Raw genomic sequence first — 16,590 nt, 5'->3', positions numbered from 1 at the left:
GCGCCTGCGCGGAAAGCCGCTCCTTGGCCCCTGCATCCCCGCGCGCCCTCCCCTAGTAACGACCCGCCCCCTCCCTCCTTAGAAACCGGCGCTGCTGGCCTGGCGGCTGCCGGGTACACACAAGACGGGCGACTGGTCTGGCTTGCCTATCTGCAAGCCTTACTCCTAGAAGTCTGCGATCCTTTTGAGCTATGGGGGACCCACCAGCTGACCCTGAGCCCCCTTCTCAGCCGACCTCCAGCCGTAGGAGTTCCCAGGTTTCCGAGAGGCGGCGCAGTCGCGAACACTCTAGGCCCCAGCCCTCCGTCCCCGAAGAGGTGCAGCAGATACCGCTGGACGCTCAGATCCTGCGCGGCAGTCAGGAGATGGTGTCGAACCAGACCAGCCTCCGGGGCTGGTCACACGGGGCCAGTCTGACCCCAAATGAGAACTTGATTTTTGAGGCCGAGGAAGCCCAGATGGGCGGCGTTGAGTACCCTTCCCTGAATACGGGCTTTTCCTCAGAGGTACGGCCTCAAATCTATGTGAGTGAAAGCAGGCTGCAGGCCAACCGCAACACCAGCCTAATGCTGCAGCAGCTACAGCAGGGGGAAGGCAGCCTATTCCAGCAACTGGAGTCTGCCTACCAGGGGCCCCCAGCTGACCTCTTGGGCCAGTTCACCATGTTCCAGAGAGAAGACCTGCAGTTCAGCCAGGGTGCCCAGCATGGGCCCTACCTAAACGATGACCCTGCCCTCCAGTTCTCGCCCTCTGAGCTGGGCTTCATGCCCTTCAATATGGAGGTGCCCGAGCCAGAACCTCGAGAGCTAGCCGTGCAGAACGCCAAGGCCTACCTGCTGCAGACCAGCGTCAACTGCGACCTCAGCCTGTGAGAAGGGGGGCCTGGGAGGGGGGAGGGGGTGGAACCCAGGCAGGGAGAGGGCCCAGCCAAGGCCCTGCCTCAGGTCTGGGATCCCCTCGGTCAGACGCGATCGCTCCTCACTGAGAACCAGCGACCACTCTGGGGGACCTCTAGCTCAGACTAGGCGTCAGGGGATAAATACTAACAACAGGTAGCATTTACTCACCAGATATTAACATCTGATTCTCACAGCTGAGATTAGGACATCTTCTGTTCCTGTTGTGTAGGCAAAGAAACTGAGACACAGAAGAATTAGGTCCCATATCCAAAATAACACAGCTAAGATGTGGCAGAGCCAGGATTTCAGCAAAAGAGATTTGGCTCCTGAGGCTCTATGATCCACTTAAATTTCCTGCCCGAGGAAGGCACTTGCCAAAGCCACTTGGCTGCAGTCATAACACACCTCTCAGTCCCCATCACATCCTCACATAGCTGACACTCTAGTGGGAGAGTGGACAATAAAATAAGTTATCAGGTGTTGCTAAGAGCTACGGTGAGCCATAAGGCAAAGGGAGATAGGGAGGAGACGTTAAACGGTGTGAGGTCAGGGAAGGCCTCTCTGAGGAAGTGACCTTTGATCAGGGACCTACGAGAGGTGAGGGAGAGCATCTTGCAGGTAGCTGGAGGGAGAGTTGTCCAGATATAGGACACAGCGAGCTTCAAGGCTTTGAAGCTTGCTGTGTTTGAGGAACAGCAAGGAGGCTGGTATGACTGGAACCAAGGGAGGAAGAGAGGAAGTGAGAGAAAATAAGTTTGGAGAAGTAACAGGCCTTGCTGAAGCATAAAGCTGACTCCCATTCCTCCTACACACAGAGCCTGCAGTGGCTCACTGGTGCTCTCAGAAGGTTCGTGCTCCTCATAACAGCCTTCAGGGCCCTGTGTAATTCAGCCCCTTCTCCCTCTCCAAACTTCATCTCTAGTCAGCGCCTACCTCAGATCCTAGAATCTAGTCAAAATTAATCTCCAGCTCTTCCCCAATAGTACCCAGCCCTCAGGAGCTTCAAGATCCTTTACTGAAAAGCTCTGGCCAGACTTCCCTGGTGGCGCAGTGGTTACGAGTTCGCCTGCCAATGCAGGGGACACGGGTTAGATCCCTGGGCCAGGAATATCTCACATGCCGAGGAGCAACTAAGTCTGTGCACCACAACTACTGAGCCTGTGCTCTAGAGCCTGTGAGCCACAACTATTGAGCCCATGTGCCACAACTACTGAAGCCTGCGTGCCTAGAGCCCATACTTGGAAACAAGAGAAGCCACTGCAATGAGAAGCCCACACACTGCAACTAAGAGTAGTTCCCACTCGCCGTGACTAGAGAAAGCCTGTGCACAACAATGGAGATCTGCCACAGCCAATAAGTAAATAAATAAATAAATAAAACCAAATAATCTCTTAGAAAAGAAAAGCCCTGGCCAAAGTCTCACGCCTCCCTACCCTTCCCAGTTCAATGATGGTGCTCCACTATTCCCAAGACTGCTGCCAAAGGGTTTTTGGGGGTTTTTTTATGTAAAATTTATTTGTTTATTTATTGGTTGGGTCTTCATTGCTGCATGCAGGCTTTCTCTAGTTGCAGAGAACAGGGGCTACTCTTTGTTGCGATGCACAGGCTTCTCGTTGTGGTGGTTTTTCTTGTTGCGGAGCACAGGCTCTAGGCATGCAGGCTTCAGTAGTTGTGACACTTGGGCTCAATAGTTGTGTCTCGCGGGCTCTAGACTGCAGGCTCAGTAGTTGTGGCGCACAGACTTAGTTGCTCCATTATGTTTGGTGTGTGCTACAGGTTACTTGTGGCTCCCCTTCATAAGATTATAAAATGTTACATTCTATTCCTAGTTTGCTAGGTTTTTAAAAATCATGAATGGATATTGAATGTTATCAGTTTCTCTGCCCCTACTGAGGTGATCTTACATACCTCCTTTTACACGTTAATGTGATGAATTATATTTTTTCCTATTTTTCTATTATCAGTCCAGTCTTGCATTCCTGTTGTTAGCCCAATTTAATCATGGTGTGTCGTCCTTTTGAGAATGCTAGATGCCACTTGCTAATATTTTGCTTAGGATTTTAGCATCTCTATTTCTTTTTTTTTTTTTTAAGATTTATTTTATTTATTTATTTATGTGGCTGTGTTGGGTCTTTGTTGCTGTGCACAGGCTTTCTCTAGTTGTGGTGAGCGGGGGCTACTCTTTGTTGTGGTGCTCAGGTTTCTCATTGTGGTGGCTTCTCTTGTTTCAGAGCACAGGCTCTAGGTGTGCGGGCTTCAGTAGTTGTGGCTTGTGGGCTCAGTAGTTGTGGCTTGCAGGCTCTAGAGCGCAGTCTCAGGAGTTGTGGCACATGGGCTTAGTTACTCCGTGGTATGTGGGATCTTCCCAGCCCAGGGATCGAACCTGTGTCCCCTGCATTGGCAGGCAGATTCTTAACCACTGCGCCACCAGGGAAGCCCAGCATCTATATTTCTAAATTGGATTGACATAGAATTTCCCTTTCTCCTAGTGTCCTTGAGTTTTGGTATCAAGATTATGTTAAACTCACAAAATGTCTCAGCGCCTATGCATCTGCGGTTCCCTCTGACTGAAACATGCTTCCTGCCAATATTTGCATGGTACTCCCCCTCACTGCACAAGATCTTTCAGATCTCAGCCTAAAAGTCATCTGGGTGGGACTTCCGGGATGGTCCAGTGACTAAGATTCCGTGCTCCTAATGTAGGGGCCCCGGGTTTGATTCCTGGTCAGGATTTAAAAAAAAAACAAAAAAGTCACCTCAGTGAGACCCTCCCTGGCCTCCCTATTTAAAATTGCAAACCATCTCCTATCCCTGGCATTCCCAGTCCCCATTCCCTTCTTTATTTGTCGCCATATAAATTACCACCCTGACACACTATATATTTTGCACATTTGGTTAATATCTGTCTCCATCACCAGACTGACCAGACTGCCAGCTCTGTCAGGGTAGGTACCTTTTCTCTTCCCTACTGTGTCCCCAGTGCCAGGCACAGGGCCAGACACACAGCAGCCACGCAGTAAGCTGAGTGAGCGATGTCCTCCACCTCCACTCTCCTCTTCCGGAGGCAGGTATGAGCACCTGGGGAACTTGCTGACGAAGATCCTGAACCAGCGGCCCGAGGACCCCTTGTTCCTCCTGGAGTCGCTGAACCGCACCACTCAGTGGGAGTGGTTCCACCCTAAGTTGGACACGCTTCGGGACGACCCGGAGATGCAGCCCATCTACGAGATGGCCGAGAGGCAGAAGGCGTTGTTCGGCCGGAGCGAGGGCGGTGAGGGCGAACAGGAGATGGAGGAGGAGGTGGTGAGTGAACCAGTGGGGAGGGGCGAGCGTCGGAAAAAAGCGGTGGTGGCCCGGGCTTAGGCACAGCCCGGGATAATGCCTGGAGGGGAGTGAGCGCACGGCACCACCCAGAAATACACTCTATTTCAATCTAGTGTGTGGGTCGGGGGACCAGGTCACAGAGGGCCTTAAACGCCAGGCTAAGGGGCTTGGACTTTCTCCCGAGGCCACTGGAGCGCGATGGGAGGGTTCGAAGCAGAGAAAAGGTTGGTCAGCTCTGCTTCGTAGAAAGCTGACTCCAGCGCCACAAGAAGGTGGAGGCTGATCTCTCCTACCATCCTTAGCTCCTCCTTTCCGCAAATAACTGATTTGTGGACGTTTTCTGTGAAACCCACTGCCTCCTGGAGTCTCTCAACACTAAATTTGCCCCCTAGCCCCCAGACTCAGTTTCCCCTTTTGCAAGTTGAGATCCGCTAAGAACTCTTCCACCCATGACTCATTCACATTCTACTGTCCTCAGAATATTTAATTCCACGATTCTGTTTCTGGCATTGGACGACGGCTTAAAATTTGGCTGAAATGTTCTTTCACTCGTTTAGGAAACATTTGTTGGGGACTTCCCTGGCCGTCGGATGGTTAAGACTCCGCGCTTCCAATGCAGGGGGTGTGGCTTAGAGCCCTGGTGGGGCAAATAAGATCCCACGTGCAGGGCGGGGCGGCCAAAACAAAAAACAAAAAAAAACTGAGAACTTTCTGTTTATAATTCTGACACCTCCTAGGCCCTCAGCTAAAAGCTTTAGGAGCGTGGGCTCGCTTCCTCCCTGAAAAAAACTCGTAAGGCAAGTGCCACTTATTATTCCTGTTGTGGAGGAAGGACTTAGAGGGCTCAAAACTGGACACGATAGGACGAGGAAGGCAGGACCACGTCCTCCAAAGCCCGGGCTATAACTTACTCTGCCATCTCTGCAGATGCTGTTGGTCTGTGCTCACATCTTACGCTTCTGAAATTCTAGGATTCTGGCGACAGTGGGGTGGGATGGTGAGAGAACCGAGGAAGACAGTGTGACCAAGGAATGAGCCCTTGGTGAGCAGAGCGCGGGTGGGAATCCAAGTCTTAGACACGAAGAACAGTCTTACCTGAGAAGATGGTTTTAAATTTCAGATTAGCAGTCTCTCCTTGGGAGGCCGCAGCCTTCCTCCAGGCTTCTCCAGATCGCACCCGCATCTAACTCAAGTCCCTGACGGCCCCGCCTCCTTAGAAAGCGGTGCCTCTAGAGGCTCCACCCCCTAAGAACTCCAGGGCACACAGGCTCCGCCCCCTCCGAAATTCAATCATGAGGGAGGCTCCGCCCTCTTTTAATGCCTAGTCCCTAGAGGCCCCGCCCCGTTAGAACTTGGAGCTGGAGGCTTTTTGGTTTTGTTTATGGGGGTTTTTTTTGTTTTTGTTTTCTGGAGCTGGAGTTTTTACTAGGAGGTCTGTAGAAGGGAGAAATTGTGGGCGTTTGTGGCCTGTGCATGTTTTTAGGAAGACTCAAATCTGTGATTCAGCATTTTGTATTTATTTGTCTGTCTGAGGGGAGGAAGGGCTCTCATTTCTCTCATTTTCTATTTCTTCCAAATGCATATAATTTCTGTTTCTTCTATGATCCCCAACAGCACTTATGGAAAAAAAAAATCCATCCTTTCCCCTGCTTTGAAAATGCCAGCGCTACCATTTATTCACACCTCTACGGACTCCAGTCTGTTTCTGGAGTCTCTATTTTGTGCCTTGCTCTGTAGATGGCTTTCCTCTCTGGGACTCTTCTGTGTATAAGCACTGCAGAGCAGGTTTGGCTGTCTGGCAGCATAAGGCTTCCCGTCACTGCACCTCCGTTTTGAAAAGTTCCTGACTATTCTCACACTTATAGTTTTAAACTAACTTTAGTATTATTCTTGTACTTGTTTCACAACACAAATCGCTTTAAGACAGGAAATAGATGTCACAGAAATGAAGACCAGTGGCTTGGACAAGATAGTTTTTCTCACACCTAAGAGTCAGGTGCAAGCAGTCTAAGGCTGGCAAGGTGGCTCCCCAGTGAAGGGGCACTGAAGGCTGTCAAACCAAGAAAGCAGTTTTCAACATCATAGAAGCCTGGGTATAAATCCCATCTCTGGCCAAGGCAGTCAGTAAGGCTCACTTTGGGCTGCAAGTGTTTGATTAAAATGGCCCAAGCAGTTCAGCAAAACATTTCATTACTTCACTTGCCAAGAGTGGGGAGAGTTGGGGCAGCATCTCTGTGAGATCATAAATAATCCCAGCTCTTTCCTCCCCTCTATTCTGCCTTCATCACGTTGATGTTTGGTCCTTGAGTTTGTCACTTTATGTTTGAAAAATGACTGCTACAGGGCTTCCTAGGTGGTGCAGTGGTTAAGAATCCGCCTGCCAATGCAGGGGACACAGGTTCGATCCCTGCTCCAGGAAGATCCCACCTGCTTGGAGCAACTAAGCCCGTGCGCCACAACTGCTGAGCCCATGTGCTACAACTACTGAAGCCCACGTGCCTAGAGCCCGTGCCCCGCAACAAGAGAAGCCATGGCAATGAGGAGCCTGCGCACCACAACGAAGAGTAGCCCCCACTCACCGCAACTAAAAGAAAGCCCGCGCACAGCAAAAAAGACCAAATACAGCCAATAAAATAAATAAATTTATTAAAAAGAAAAAAAGAAAAAAAAGAAAAATGACTGCTACAGTCTCAGACATCATATCTCCACACCAGTGCCCCCAAAAAGGAGAGGGGAACTCTTCCCTGTATGTCTCCCTTTTTTTGGGGAGGGGGGAGCTGCTGAGCCACGTGGCTTGTGGGATATTAGTTCCCTGAACCCAGGCCACAGCAGTGCAAATACTGAGTCCTAACCACTGGACTGCCCGGGTATTCCCTCCCTCCTCCCCCTTTTTTTTAATCAGGGGAGCAAGGGAATTCCCTGGTAGTCCAGTGGTTAGGACTCAGCATTTTCACTGCTGAGGTCGCAGGTTCAGTTCCTGGTGAGGGAACTATAATCCCACAATCCGTGCAATGTGACCAAATAAATAAGTAAATAAATCAGGGGAGCAAAAGTTTCCCAGGAGCCCCTTAGAAAACCTCTACTTCCATCTTATTGGCCAGATTGGGTCACATGACCATCCCTGGCTGCAAGGGAGGCTGCGAAAGTGACTGTGGAGCTTCTCCATCCTGGAGAAGGCAAGCATTGGAGAAGAGGGTTGAGGATGGTGCCGGCTCAGTGAGCTGAGACCATGGGACCGAAGGGCAGGAATGTAGCTGGGCCCCAGGCCAACCTAGTATTCTGGCATCCCAGTGCCCATATTTCACCTCTGCTTCTCTCTCCCCACTACCTCCTCCATGTGGTAGCATACAGCTGCCCCACCGTTCCTGAATTTTTTTCTTTTTATTCCATCCAGTTGCCGCTATGAAATCTTTTTTCCCATATCATAGATAGGATCCTCCTGGACACTGGGAGAAAGACAGAGGAAGCTTCTACAGTTAATAGAGGAGTTAAAGAGTAAGGGCTAAGAATATGGCCTCTGGAGCCAGACCAACCCGGATTTAAACCCAGTCATCCCAAAGAAGTAAATTCCAGCTGTACTTTCTCTCCACCCAGTTACACTTTTTAATTTAATTTAATTTAATTAATGTATGTATTTGGCTGCACTGGGTCCTCGTTGCTGCACACGGGCTATCTCTAGTTGTGGCGAGTGGGGGCTACTCTTCATTGCGTTGCGCAGGCTTCTCAGTGTGGTGATTTCACTTGCTGTGGAGCCCGGGCTCTAGGCGAGCAGGCTTCAGTAGTTGCGGTGCGTGAACTTCAGTAGTTGTGGCTCACGGGCTTCGTTGCTCTGGTCATGTGGGATCTTCCCGGACCAGGGATCGAGCCTGTGTCCCCTGCATTGGCAGGTGGATGCTTAACCACTGCGCCACCAGGGAAGTCCCATCCACTCAGTTACAACTTGCAGAGGGAGATAAGGAGAGCCTGATCTGCCATTTTGGAGCAGTCGTCCTCATTTTTTCCAATCAACAGTGGCCATGATCACATCATTATTTAATCATGGTTGGGGAGGCCACTCCATTGCCAAGTGGGTGGAAGGCATTCCCAGAAAGAGGGTGATGGGCATTGGCTCACGGGCCAGGCACACACCCCAAAGAGAGTTTCCTGTGCTCATTCCCTTGTCTTCCCTGCTGGCAGCACAGTGAGTCTTGGGATTAAGTTTTGACTCCGTCCCCCTGCGTTGCTGGTGTCAACCTCAGTTAAGCAGACGAGCTTTTGCACTGTGCTTAAGACAGGGCAGGGACTTCCCTGGCAGTCCAGTGGTTAGGGGGCTGCCACTGCAGGGGGCTTGGGTTCAATCCCTGGCCGGGGAACTAAGATCCCACAAGCTGCACCACCAGTAACTGCCCCCCCCCCAAAAAAAAAAAGATTGAGGGCAATTGCCAGAATCACTTTCAAAATAGTGATTCTCCTCCTAAAGAATATTAGTCAGGGTGTGCAATGTCGAGCTGAGATAACAAACAGCCCAACAATCCCAGTGACTTAACACCACCCAGTTTATTTCTCGCTCACACTGCCTGCCCATCCAGGCTTGGCTCACCAGCCACTTGAGATAGAGGGTGATGGAGGTGTTGCTGGGACACAGGCTTCCACAGTGGCAGAGCAGGAAAAAGAGGGCATAGCAAACCCCCCATGGCTTCTTACAGCTCCTGCCCGGGTATGACCTGTGTCTCCTTCACTGCCATTACAAATGGTCAGAACAAGTGACACGGCCACTCCTGAATGCAGTGGGGGTGGTGGTAGGAACGTGTAATCCTCCTGTGGACAGGGACTTCAAACATGTGTGAACAATGAACCAGTCTAGCAGGCATAGGAAGAGGATGCAATAATTGTTCCTGTTAACACTGAGTTCACAAATGGAGCTTTTAAGAAAATGGAAACGGAGCATATACATTTAGGAAAAACCTCAGTATGCTTGTCCCCAAATCTTTTACTGCAACTGTACAATTTAAGCATCATCATTTCTGGGCACACTTACTCCTACATCTCAGTGGCCAGAAATGGTGGCAGGAGCAACTGGGTGACAGAATCGTTTACCTCTCTGGACTCTAGAGGAGCCAGGCTGGGGACTTACCAGTGGGTAAGACTCCACGCCCCCAGTGCAGGGGGCCGGGGTTCGATCCCTGGTCGGGGAACTAGATCCCGAACACATGCTGCAATCCCCAGGTGCCGCAACTAAGACCCCCCACAGCAGAGAATGCATGAATGAATGAAGTAAATAAATAAATATTAGAAGAGCCAGGCTGGGGAGCAGGGCTTCAGCCTGGTTGCCTCCACCTTCCACCCCACCCTCTGCAGGTCGAGACCCCGGTGCCCAACATCATGGAGAAGGCCTTCTACTTCGAACAGGCCGGCGTGGGCCTGAGCTCAGACGAGAGCTTCCGCATCTTCATGGCCCTGAAGCAGCTAGTGGAGCAGCAGCCCATCCACACCTGCCGCTTCTGGGGCAAGATCCTGGGGCTCAGCCGCAGCTACCTGGTGGCTGAGGTGGAATTCCGGGAGGGCGAGGAGGAGGCGGAGGAGGAGGAGGTGGAGGAGATGATGGAGGGCGGCGACGTCATGGAGGCGCACGGGGAGGAGGAGGGCGAGGAGGACGAGGAGAAGGTCACCGATGTCATCCCCAAGCCCACGTGGAAGCCACTGCCCCTCGTCCCCAAGGAAGAGAGCCGAACCGGCGCCAACAAGTACCTGTATTTCGTGTGCAACGAACCGGGCCGGCCGTGGGTGCGGCTGCCCCACGTCACGCCGATCCAGATCGTGCAGGCCCGCAAGATCAAGAAGTTCTTCACGGGCTACCTGGACGCGCCAGTCATCAGCTACCCGCCCTTCCCGGGCAACGAGGCCAACTACCTGCGGGCTCAGATCGCCCGCATCTCCGCCGCCACACACATCAGCCCCCTCGGCTTCTACCAGTTCGGCGAGGAGGAGGGCGACGAGGAGGAGGAGGGCGGTGCCGGGCGCGACTCGTACGAGGAGAATCCGGACTTTGAGGGCATCCCGGTCCTCGAGCTGGTGGACTCCATGGCCAACTGGGTACATCACACGCAGCACATCCTGCCGCAGGTGAGGACCTGACTCCAGCCTCCCCGCCGGTCGCAGAGCCAGGTGTGACTTGGAAATAAGACAGCAAGCACCTGCGCACAGCTAGGCATCGTGCTCCGTAGTCGTCACCCATCCATTCCTTCATTCCTTCAACAGATATTGGTTGACAGTGCCCCGCCCCCCCACCCCGAAATCTTTGGGGCCAGATGCACCTTGGAATTCTGAATTTTTCAGATTTTAAAAAGCTGACACAGGAATTCTCTGGCGGTCCAGTGGTTAGGACTCAGTGCTTTCACTCCAGGGCCGCGGGTTTGATCCCTGGTCAGGGAACTAAGATCCCACAAGACTCCTGACACAGCCAAAAAAAAACAAAAAAAACACAAACCTATAAAAATGAGTACTTTTAAAAAATAAATAAAAATAAAAAGGTGACACAGGGCACATACCATATACTATGCAACAGCTCGAGGAGGGGCTGGGCCTGCAGCCTGTGTTCAAAGGCATTATTATTTCTGCCGCAGAACTGAATAGCCTCTGATAAGTAGGTCAGGGTTTTTGCCAAAACACTTATGAAAAAAACTTTTAGTTTTCAAAGCTTTTCAGACTTTGGAGTTGTGGATAAGAGATGGTGGACGTGCGTTTACTGAATGCCTGATGTGTCTGAACTTTACGTACATTTTTATTCATTCAAGGAAGCACATGCTGTGTGCTAGGAACTTTTTATTATTCATTTATTCCGTAAACATTGACTCCACAAAGTTTTACTGAATCCAAATAACTGCTTTTGAGATTGGTACAGTGGTCATTCTCATTTCATAGTTGCTGAAACTGAAGTCTGCTCTATACACTTAGGTGCACTCACTCATTCAACAAACACTTACTGGCTCTTCAGTATCTCATGTAACCCGACAAGAGAGGCACCCATGACACCCCCATTTCACAGATGAGCAAACAGAGGATCAGATGAGCGGCCGAATGTCAACTCCACAAGGGCAGAGATGTGGGGGGCTCTTTTCTCAAGGACATATCTCCAGCTCCAAGAGCAGTGCGTGTATATAGTAGGTGCTCCTTAAATACACAGTAAATGAAGGGATGAATGGATGCAAAATGGAGGCCGCAGAGCCCACAAGAGGCAGGAGTCCCCATCTTACTGCCGCAGCTCTCTTAGCCCATTCTGCCCCCACCTCCTACCTGTGCAACTAACCCTGTCCTTCTACCCATCCCTGGGTCCCTGAGAACAGGACCAGTCCCCAGTGTCCTGCCTGATCCTTCACCTCCTCCCAGGGTGTAGGCCGGGCTCTGTCCCCTGGGGGTACCACCTGACCCCCTCCCCACCTCCAGGGCCGCTGCACTTGGGTGAACCCTTTGCAGAAGACGGAGGAGGAGGAGGAGCTGGGGGAGGAGGAGGAGAAGGCAGATGAGGGGATAGAGGAGGTGGAGCAAGAGGTCGGGCCCCCGCTGCTGACACCGCTCTCGGAGGACGCAGGTAACAGCCCTCACCTCACACACAGCTCGGGTGGAGACTGGGAGAGAGCGAGGGGCAGCGAGACTGTGGGATGGGCGGGCGCCTCTCGGAGCCTCGGTTGTATTTTTGTCTATAACATGGGCTTCATGGGGTTATAGGAACATGTCCATCTTGTGAACCATGCCTGGCACATGGCAATGGCCCAGATGGTGAGAAAGGATCTTTCAAGTCCCATATGGGCTTGGGGAGAGGCAGAGATAGCTAGGGAGGCCACCCCAGAGGAGGGAGGACGTGAGCTGGGTTTTGGAAGACTGGACAGGAATTTCCTGAGGTCAGGACCTCAGGAACCTGAAGGAAGGAAGAAGGAGAGGCTGAGAGTGGGTGAGCTGACAGAGTCTGGATATGGACCCAGATTTCCATGAGCCCAGAGCCTATGCCCTGTCCTCTGGCTCCTGGTCCAAACCGATAGCCGACCTAGAAGGGGAGTCACAGTAGCTCCCCTGTCAGGGGACCTCAGGGCTCCCTGCCACCTCGCAAGGGGGGTGAGATAAGTGTCTCCATTTCACTGAAGCTCAGACAGGTGAAGTGACTTCCTAGGGCCACACAGCAAGAGAGAGGTCAGAGCCAGGGTTCAAGCACTGAAGCCAGTGCTGTTAGTCCCCACATGCCCTTCCTCGTCCTCTTTTCTTGCTCCCTCGCTCCTTTCTCTCTGCCTTCCCTCCAGGGGGCTGTGCAGGACACGGGGCGCTGCAGCCTAGCCTCTGACCTCCCTGGTGCTCTCTGCTCCCTGACAGAAATCATGCACATGTCACCCTGGACCGCCCGCCTGTCCTGCAGCCTCAGCCCGCAGTACTCTGTGGCCGTCGTGCGCTCCAATCTCTGGCCAGGGGCCTATGCCTATGCCAGTGGCAGGTAGGTCTCCTAGTCCCTCCCAGCAGAGGGTGCCCCCTACAACTTCATCAGAGCCAGGCTGGGTGGGGTAATTCACCAGGGTAGGTGGAAACTGGGACTGCTCCCTTCAGGAAGCCCCCAGGGGCTGACCTCCTCACTCAGCTCCCAGGGGTCCCACTAGGGCTAAAAGAGGAAATGCCAGACCAAGAGTGTGTGAGCCCCTGGGATGAAAGAATGGAGGATCAGAAGGGGAAAGGAATTGACTCAGGGTCACCCAGCGTGTTCAGGATTCAAACCTGGATGTCTTGGCCCCCTGGCCCAGGCTTTCCTGCTGTATGAGGCATGTCCCCTTTGGGGTGGCCTTGATGGGCAGAGTCTCATCTCTGAGGAAGCGAACTCCTCCTTGACATTTTTTCCAATCTGATGGTTCTTCTCTCTGTGGACAGAAATCTTCCCCACCAGGATCCCCCACCAGTTTTCCCCAAAAGATTGGCAGGCCAAAGTCACTCCCACATCCCCCTACCTCAGCTACACACTCCGGACAAGTCCTTCAGCCTCTGTCCAGGCACATCCCAGCTTTCCTGCTCAGCCACTAGCGAGCGCAGCCTGCAGCCATGGGGCATGCGCTTACCAGCTCTGTCCACCAGGTGGCATGATGACTTTTCATAGCTTTTCCTTTATCCTCTCCGTGAACAGCCTGCACTGTGTTCCACACTATGATTCAGTCAAGGTGGGATTTCATGTAGTCTTGATAATTTAACCACATACTTGGCAATTTCTTTTTCCTTTCCAGAAGCATGGAAGAGGCGTGCTTGCTTTTGCCAATGCCTTTCTTCTGGCTACACCCTAATTTGCCAACATCTCTCTGAAATCCAAACTTGGGGCTCCAGTCACCCACCCATCCTCCAATCCCCACCTGCCCAAGCACCCATCCACCCTCCCATCCACCACCCCATCATGCATCCATCTATCCACTTTTTTTCTTTATAAAAGACTTGAATGTCACTGTTTGCCAGCTGTATGCTGTGTCCCAAGCCCCAAGCACTTTGTTGAAAAAGCAGATGTGGATCCTGCCCTGGGAGCAGGCAGAGGAAGCGTAGGAGTTAATCGTACATCGATCCTCACCCTCCCTCACCCCCTTACCCCCCCCCCACCAAATATCCTGTTACAAACTAAGAGAAGTACCACTAGGGAGAGTGGAGGGGCCAATGGCAGCTCATAACTGTCATGTCTTGAGGGGATCAGGGAAGGATTCCTAGGAAAAGCAGACTTGATCTGAAATCTTTGGGTGAAAAAAAGACGTCACTAGGTGGAAAGCAGGCAGAAGGACCTTCTAGACCAGAGCTTCTCAAACTGTGAGTGGGTAGGACTCACCTGGGGCTCTGGTTAAAGCTCAGATTCTGGTCGCCTGAGTCTGGGTTGGAGCCCAAGACTCTGCCTTCCTAGCACGCACAATCTCCTGGGTGAGGCTGCTGGTTCCTGGATCCCAGGAACCAGGGTGGGCAGAGGTTGGGGGCTGCCAAGGAAGCAGTGTATATGAAGGCTCCGAGGAAGACCTGGAGGAAAACAATTCTTGAGGAAACGGCAAGGCTGTAAAAATAAGGTCAAACCCAAACTGCTCCCCATGGCAAACTCTTTGCCTCTCTCCCTGTCTTAGTCTCCTCCCTTTTCTACCATTCACTCCTCTTTCCTTCGCCCATTAAAATTCTGGGGAAAGGTAAATTGGTGGGCCCGGGACCCAACCAATTATGTTCTCATTTATTATCAGTCTCCTCTCTCTAGAATGTAGGCACCACGGCAGTGATTCTTGTCTGATTTGTTCGCTGCTAGGTTCCCACATGTAGACCAGTGCTGGCCAATGTAAGTAAAATGTGAGCCATGTGTATCCTTTTAAATTTCCTTGTTGCCACATTCAAGAAAGAAAAATAAACAGGCAAAATTCATTTTAATGATGTATTTAACCCCAAATATCCTAAACGTTCTCATTATAACATGAAATCAATAATGTAAAAATTATTAACGAGCTAGTTCACATTCTTTTTTTCATACTAAGTCTTCAAAATCTGAAGTGAAGCTTGTACTTACAGCACGTCTCAATTGGGGTGCTAAATTTTCATCAGAAATACTTGACCTGGGGGACTTCCCCGGCGGTCCAGTGATGAGGACTTTGCCTTCTAATGCAGGGGGTACGGGTTCAGTACCAGGTAAGGGAACTGAGAACCCCCATGCCTCATGGCCAAAAAACCAAAATATAAAAGAAGCAATATTGTAACAAATTCAATAAAGACCTTAAAAAACTGTCCACATCAAAAAAAAAAAAAACTTAAAAAAATAAAATACTCAATCTGTATCAGATTTCCCAACATTTACAGTTGAAAAAGTAGGTTCACATACCCAGGTTGTCCCAGGCATACTTAGATGTCTTCCAGTACATGAAGTATCAGTTTTATTGTTTAAGTTTCATTAAAATTAAATAAAATCCACTCCATCCAACAACAGCAGAACACACATTCTTTTCTAGTGCGTATGGAACATTCCCCAGGATAGACCAAACACTAAGCCATGAAACAAGTCTCAATACATTTAAAAGGATTGATCATATAAAATATCTTCTCTTACCGCACTAGAATGAAATTAGAAATCAATAAGAGAAGGAAATGTGAGACATTCACAGGTATGTAGAAATTAAACAACAGAGTCCTATATAATCAATGGGTCTAAGAAGAAACCACAAGTGAAATTTGAAAATTAAATACAATTAGAAATTCAGTCCTTTGGTCTCACCAGCCACGTTTCAGGTGCTCAGCAGCTATGTGTGCTATCAGACAGAGTTCTAGACATGACCTGAAACTTAGTAGGTGCTTAGTAAATGCTGAAAGAACAAATGAACAGAGAAACCTGGTGGGCACGCTGCACTCTACCACCCATAACTTCGCAGCCCACTATGCCTACGCTGGGTCCCACCTTTAATAAAAGTCCAGGCTGGGGTCTTTGAGGGAGGATTTCCCAGCATCTCTCTGTCTCTCCAGGAAGTTTGAGAACATCTACATCGGCTGGGGCCACAAGTACAGTCCTGAGAATTTCAACCCACCCCTGCCAGACCCCGTTCAGCAAGAGTACCCCAGCGGCCCGGAGACCATGGAGATGAGCGACCCCACGGTGGAGGAGGAGCAGGCTCTCAAGGCTGCCCAGGAGCAGGCCCTGGTGGCCGCGGAGGAAGAGGAGGAGGATGAGGAGGAAGATGATGACGAGGACCAGGATGACTGAGGCCCTATAGCCCTTTCCTCAAGCAGGTAGATAGCAGGTTTTCCCTTATACATAGTTATAGCTTGTTTTTTTCACTGTTAGTTTGCTTTCTGCCCCTAGAGGGCAGGGGTAGAAGAGGAAGCCTGCTGCTCTAAATAAAATTTCCCCAGGGCATTCCGGCCGAGTCACTCACTCATTTGTGCACCACATTTGTTGACATGGCCTCCAAGTCAGGACCGTGGCACTTTGCTAGGAACACAGACATTGCCTGGCATGGTCTCTCCCGTCTGTTCACTTATTCATTCATCTGGCCATCAAACAACTATCGAAGTGCTCCCCGGTCAGCCCAGCCCTGTGCTGGGGGCACAGTGGTGACCAAGTGGCCCCAGATCTTCTTTCCTAGGGCTCACAGTCTGTAGGAGAGACAGATGTATTCCCCAGGCAATGACAACCCAGATGGGGGAGCTCAGAGGACAGACAGAGCTCCTGAGCTGGCTCATAAATGGTCAAGAACTGAGTGGTAGGGCATTCCAAGCAGAGAAAACAGGGTGTTCAAAGACCCAAGGGCAAGAGAGAGTGTGTTGTGTTGGGGTAGATTCCCAAACCTCATTTTTGGGACGTGGTGTGAGGAGTCAGCGGTGAGAGATGAGGCTGGAAAGAGAGGTTGGCAGGAACAGATTACCC

General features: G+C 51.0%; 1 protein-coding gene across 1 annotated transcript; it reads left to right on the top strand.

Moving 5' to 3' along the window:
- Positions 1-191: 191 nt before the first annotated feature.
- RSPH6A (radial spoke head 6 homolog A) lies at positions 192-15,927 on the top strand. Its single transcript, XM_057713011.1, has 6 exons — positions 192-868; positions 3,968-4,202; positions 9,561-10,325; positions 11,646-11,790; positions 12,564-12,681; positions 15,690-15,927. The coding sequence occupies exons 1-6, from the start codon at positions 192-194 to the stop codon at positions 15,925-15,927; spliced, it is 2,178 nt and encodes a 725-aa protein (XP_057568994.1).
- Positions 15,928-16,590: the final 663 nt, after the last annotated feature.

This window comes from Hippopotamus amphibius, chromosome 16 (genome assembly GCF_030028045.1).
Source record: "Hippopotamus amphibius kiboko isolate mHipAmp2 chromosome 16, mHipAmp2.hap2, whole genome shotgun sequence".
Lineage (NCBI taxonomy): Eukaryota > Metazoa > Chordata > Mammalia > Artiodactyla > Hippopotamidae > Hippopotamus > Hippopotamus amphibius.
This window is presented reverse-complemented; position numbering and strand designations above follow the sequence as displayed.